The 5,850-nt window shown below is 54.6% G+C and overlaps 1 protein-coding gene across 1 annotated transcript in view; it reads right to left on the reverse strand.

Moving 5' to 3' along the window:
• Nucleotides 1–448: 448 nt before the first annotated feature.
• The window catches only part of LOC105524065 (rho GTPase-activating protein gacC-like), a 9,540-nt gene continuing 4,138 nt past the window's right edge, over nucleotides 449–5,850 (reverse strand). Inside the window, 5 exon segments of the mRNA XM_011959184.1 lie at nucleotides 449–618; nucleotides 1,099–1,204; nucleotides 2,130–2,264; nucleotides 3,318–3,457; nucleotides 4,742–4,840. Coding sequence (XP_011814574.1) covers nucleotides 480–618; nucleotides 1,099–1,204; nucleotides 2,130–2,264; nucleotides 3,318–3,457; nucleotides 4,742–4,840 — 619 coding nt within the window. The 3' untranslated portion in view covers nucleotides 449–479.

A 5,850-nucleotide genomic window follows, 5' to 3' on the forward strand; every position in this document is an offset into this window, starting at 1 on the left:
GCAGCCTCTATCTCCTGGGCTCAAGCGATCCTCCAGTGTCAGCCTCCCAGTAGCTAGGACTACAGGTGTGTGCCACAATGCCTGGCTAATTTTTCTTTGTATTTTTTCTAGAGATGGGATTGCTACATTGCCCAGACTGGTCTCAAACACCTGGGTTCGGTTATCCTGCCTCAGCTCCCCCACAGTGCTGGGATTACAGGCATGAGCCACCACGCTCAAACACTTGGGGTGGTTTTAAGCCCTCAGCGAGGTGCACCAACAGGACCCACAAGTGGCATGGGGCCTCCCTAACACTCCCATCCATGCAGACCTAGGCAATTTCCTCTCTCTGAATCTCAGCTACCACCACATACCATGCAAGTAGGAAAATGGGAGGACTGGGGGTGGGGCAGGCAGAGGCCACCGCTCTCAGGTCAGGCTTGCATGGGCTGAAGCCTGTCTTCCCATACCTGGGACATGACCTCCAAGGACCAGCTTGGTCAGTCAGTCATGGTGATGGGCTGGCTGGGGTTGGCAGGGAGCTTGCTCTCCTTCTCTGAGGGCCGGAGCAGTGTGGGGCCAAAGACCATGGCGAGGTTGTGCAGGGACTTCTTATTGACTGCCTCCTTCTCTGACACCCTGTAGAGGACCGAAGCAGAGGTGCTGTTTCAATGCCACCACCAGGAGAGAAGCAGAGGGGCTGGGCCATGTTGGAGTCCTCAGGGAGGAAGAGACCTTGACCTTGATCTCGACCCTGCAAACTGACTCCAGCCCTGGTACTTCTGGGTTTCAGTGGCCCAGGACAAGGGGCCAGCTCTGGGCTAGTGGGGAGGTCTCCTCTATGATCTGGGTGGGAGGAAAGAGAGGGGTACAAGTGCACTACTGGCCATGGCCAAAGCTCTGAGTTCTTTGTTAAGGCCACAGTGCAGAGAAAAGAGGGTAGCAAAGAGGAGAGGCTGGGGCAGGGGTGGCAGTGGTGCTAGTCTCTAAAAGCAGTGAGGGACTGCAGACAGGGATTGTGGGGGAAGGTCCTCAGTGCTGGGGGTCTGCTGGGAGCAGAAGCGCATCCCACGGCCTGGGAATCTGGAGCCCTGGGCAGCCACAGGAGAGCTGGGCTACCTTTTCAGGTGGTCCAGAAGGAAAAGGAAGGTGAGCAGGTTGGCCTCCAGCAGGGACAGCAGCAGGATGAACAGGTAGCTCTCCTTTGCAACCGGGTCTGAAAGAGCTGCAGAAGGCGGTGTGTTAGTCCTCAGGGTCACGAGCCGGAGACCTCTCCCAGGGTGCTCTATGGAGCATCCAGGGCTCATGTCACTAGAAAGGCCAGGCCCATCATCATCCTCACTCCCACAGTGCTGGCCCCCAGTGAAGGCCCTGTGAGGGGCACCTGTGTGGGATGTGAACCACCTGAACACCTTTTCTCTACCTCACAGTGGTCAGTAGCACCCAGCAAACAGCAGCAGGAGGTGCCACGAAAGCAGCTGCTCCTGGTCAGAGCTTCCCTCGCTGCTGCCTCCTCCCCAGGGGAGCCCAAGGCAGGGGAGGCTTGGTGTGGAATGAAACAGGGGACTGAGGGACACAAGGAGGGGAAAGGGCCCCAGCCCCACCAAATACGCAGAGACCCCCTTTGACGCCCTGGACACCACAGGGGCACCTTCTGGCTGGGAGAGCAGGTCCTCTGTGCATGGGACCGGGAGGCAGACCTGCCCTAAGGGTGATGTGGAGGCTACAGGTGCCACATGCACCAGCACCCGCTTTAGACATCAGCCTGCAGGTTGACTAAGGGTCAGGCCATGTTTGAACCCATGCTTGACTGGGCCAGGACCTATGGCTAGAGCACCTGGGTGCCCTTGTTTAGCCCTGGTCTGACGGAAGGAGGACAGCAGACTTCAGGACCCCACAGCACGGCAGTGCTGACCATTTCACCCTCTTGGTCTCCTCAAGGAATAGGGATGGGGAGCCCTCTGGGGATAGGCAAGGCCTTCCAGGACAGGTTCAGTTCTGGTCCCCTGCTTTCCAAGGTTGGGTTAAAACACTGATCATGGCAGAGGGGGCACCGCTCAGGTTCCCACATCTCACTTTTCACAGCCTCCAAGGGCAGCAGTGCATGTGGAGGAGACATTTCCCACGAGGCCAAGGCCTCCAGTGCTCACCGATGCCCTCGGTGAAGTTGGGGTAGAACTCGTCAGTGAAGAGGGGCTCAGGCAGCTCATGGAAGTACAGCTTCAGCGTGCCTGCGATGGCGTTCACATCCATCTCGCTCATCATCACCAACACGTCCTTGTTATCTGGAAAGAGCACGGAAATGCAGCGGCCTCCTTCAGGACCCCGAGTGGGTCTCCCACCATCCCTGCCTTGGCTAAAGCACCGTCCCTGCCATGCTGACCACTCTGCGCGTCCCTCCCAGGCTTTGAGCAGCTCATCTGACCCCTCCCAAGAGCTGTGTGTGGTTCTGTGTCGGCAGAGTTGATAGGGGTGCGTGGGCATTCCCATTCCTCTCCCCTGCTTGTTCCGATGTGATGATCAGAAGGCCAGCATGGCAGGACACAGTGCCTGGGTGGGAATCGGGTGGCTCTGCCCTGTACATAGCAACCACCCCTGCACCAGTGTCTTCTGATAGCAGGAAAGCCGTTGGAGAATCTGATTGGTTTCAGTGTTTGAACTGGTGTCTTCCTTTAGACCCAATGGGCCACTTGTGCTTACGTCCTCACCACAGGCCAGGTCCATTCTAGGCCCCTAGAGGGAGCTAAAACTACCACAGGGCCCACCCAGGGGTGCTAGGCATTCTAGGGATCCTGGTCAGGGTGGGTGGTGCGTGCCCCAAAAAAAGGTCTGCAGGCACAAACTCCTGTTGCTTTGAAGATGCTGGGAAGGACCCTCTGGGGTCTCGGTGCCCTCCCCTGGCATTTGGGGCAGCTCCAGGTGCTTCATAGCCTCTGAGAGCTGGTGAGATGGAGGTGGAGATATTGAAGCCCCGGTCTGAGCTGGGCCCCATCAGTGCCTTCCGCCCTCCGCATCATCAAGCAGGGCCATGGACAGACTGCACTGAGTCCTGGGCTTCCATACCTCCTGTCCACCCCCAAGGCAGGAAGGCCAAGACCCTGAGGAAGCCCCTGGTGCACCCCAGCAAGCAGCGTCTGTAGCTAGGATGGTTTAAAAACTGGCTTCTACAGAAGCTCCTTCTACAACTCTTTCTTCTCTTTCTTAAAAATAATAAAACAGTAAATGAAGAAAAGACACAGAGAAGGATGTGACATGCCCGGGTCATGGAGTGCTCTAAGATCTCATCATGGACACCGGCGCCCACACCTCTATCCCATCCTGCGCAGGCTGACACTCACTGATGTTGAAGGCTGCCTTCAGTGCCTGGACGTCCGTGGCCACTCCGGACACGCAGTAGATGCCCACCTCCTCCATGCCTCGGTGCTTGATCTCCTCCACACACTAGCACACGATGTAGGGCACCTTGGACCTCTCTCTCCTGCAGGAGGAGGAAATGTTCTCAGTGTCCTGACACTCCTGCTATTGGTCCACAGCACAGGAGACCTGCCCCCTCTCTGCACACCCGGAGGTGGGGTGAGGACAGTGATGAAGGCACCCAGCTCTGGGGCTGCACACAGAGCCTTCTGCATGCCTGACCTCCCTCTGCAAGCTCGGTCCTCATTGCATGTACTTTCTCAAGACCTTTCTAAGAGGCTGAAGCAGACAGACCCTCTGCAAGTCACACATGATCTTTGTGGGAAGGTCAGAGCCCTGCTTAGTAAAGTCAGCACAGGAAGGGCATCTGAAAGATTCCAGATCTGGGGTTAGCAGCCTCTGCCCCCAGCTGGGAGATCAGGCCCGGTGTTGGTCCTGCCATCCATGTGCTGTGCGAGAGGACAATTCCCTGATCCCTGCCCCGGGCCCAGGCCTAAATAAACATCCGACGAATGAATGAAGTGTTGCCTCAGCACCAGTGCTCCAAGTCCCATGATGCTAAGTGCTTTTCTCCTCTGAGTCTTAACAATGAACAATTTCAATACTGCCACACAGGACACTAGAGTAAGAATCCTTCAAAGTTACAACACAGTGCTCTGCTGAGGCCTTAACTTTAGTTCTGTTTTGCAACTGGATTTGGGAGCACATCAAAGCTGCTTCTCAAGCCACCCTCATTAGCAGTGGTTATCTGGGGGAGCTGCTGATGGGAGTCCTCACTGCTCATGCCCAGAGCCCTCCCAGAGTGCTACACAAGTGGCTGCCATGTAGTTGGGGGTGGGGAGTGGTGTTTAGACATAGCTAGGAGTCCAGGGTATGACTGATGGAGGCCCTGGCCCACATGACCAGCAAGTTCAGGGGCCCAGCCAGATTTCATCCTGGGAAAGCAAATGAATTCTCTAAGGAAGTGATCTGTGTCTGCAAGAACTGCTCTCAAACCAACAAACAGGCTTCTCTTGGCAACTGACTCGTGACAAAAGGGCAGGGGTTAGTTAAAACCATTCAACAGGAACCTGGGACCATGACAAATTCCAAGCGAGGACAGAAAACCCTGCATTTGGGCAGTTCCTGGAGCCAGCCTACTGCTTCCAAGCAAGGCAGCAAGGATACTCCTGAGCTGGTTTGCAGGAAACACAGGAGGTAGCTGAACACACCAAGTGTTCTCTGGGGCCTGATCTCACTGTGCAGCAACCACGCACAGAGAGGAGAGACCCACACATGCTTTTTTCTGCAGAAACAGCTGAAGGGACAGGCGCCCTCAGTGCATGAGCCCAAGCCCCTCTGCACTCACTTGGTAACCACAGCAATCTTGACTCCAAAGACCCCTGTCTGTTTTCGGGACAGCATCCTCTTCAAGCTGAACTCCCTGCTGGTGAACTTCACAGCTTTACTTCAATCTATAGTGGGGAGAAGGGGCACAGTCCTCTAATGCTCCTGATCCTCATAACCCAAGGTCCCAAGGGCCCCTGGGAGCCTCATCAAATATTTCTACGCACAAGGCATGCAGAGGTCTCAGCATGAGGTGAGACCACCCCTCGGGGAAGCCCCTAGTCTACTTTAGAAAGAGCAAGGATTTTGAAGGCCCACCTCAGCCTCCCAAAATGCTGGAATTACAGGTGTGAGCCACAGCGCCCAGCCTTTCTTGGAGTCTTATACAATTAGGAGGCATCCAAGGATTTGAAATAAATTTTTATGCAAAATCTGAGGCTTAACCTGATTTGACTGTCTCTGTTCCTGGATTTTGCCTCTCAACTTAGAAACACTCTGGAGGCCCCAAACTCTAACCACTGTATCATCAGCCCATTAAGACTACTGTTTTCTTCCTGAGATCTATTTCTCTGTGCAAGTTTTGAATTGTTATTGGCAAGAGAGTTTGTCTGATACAAACTAACTGGTGATTACTGGAACAGGTTTTTGTTTGTTTATTTGTTTCTTTGAGACAAGGTCTTGCTCTGTTCCCCAGGCTGGAATGCAGTGGCACAATCATGGTTCACCGCAGCCTCAACTCCTTCAAGCCATCCTCCCACCTCAGTGTCCTCAGTAGCTGAGATTACAGGCACACAACACCATGCCTGGCTAATTTTGTATTTTTCGTAGAGACGAGGTTTCTCCATGTTGCCCAGGCTGGTCTCAAGCTCCTGTGCTCAGGTAATCCATCTGCCTCAGTCTCCAAAAGTGTTGGGATTACAGGCGTAAGCCACCACGCCAGGGCTGGAACAGTTACTTAAAATATTTTTTTCAGGCAGGATGCTGTGGCTCACGCCTGTAATCCCAGTACTTTGGGAAGCCAAGGTGGACAGATCCCTTGAGCTCATCAGGAGTTTGACGCCAGCCTGGCTAACATGGGGAAACCCCGTCTCTACAAAAAATAACAAATGTAGCTGGGCATGGTGGCACACC

The sequence above is a fragment of the Colobus angolensis genome, unplaced genomic scaffold, assembly GCF_000951035.1.
Source record: "Colobus angolensis palliatus isolate OR3802 unplaced genomic scaffold, Cang.pa_1.0 Scaffold484, whole genome shotgun sequence".
In the NCBI taxonomy this organism is placed as follows: Eukaryota; Metazoa; Chordata; class Mammalia; order Primates; family Cercopithecidae; genus Colobus; species Colobus angolensis.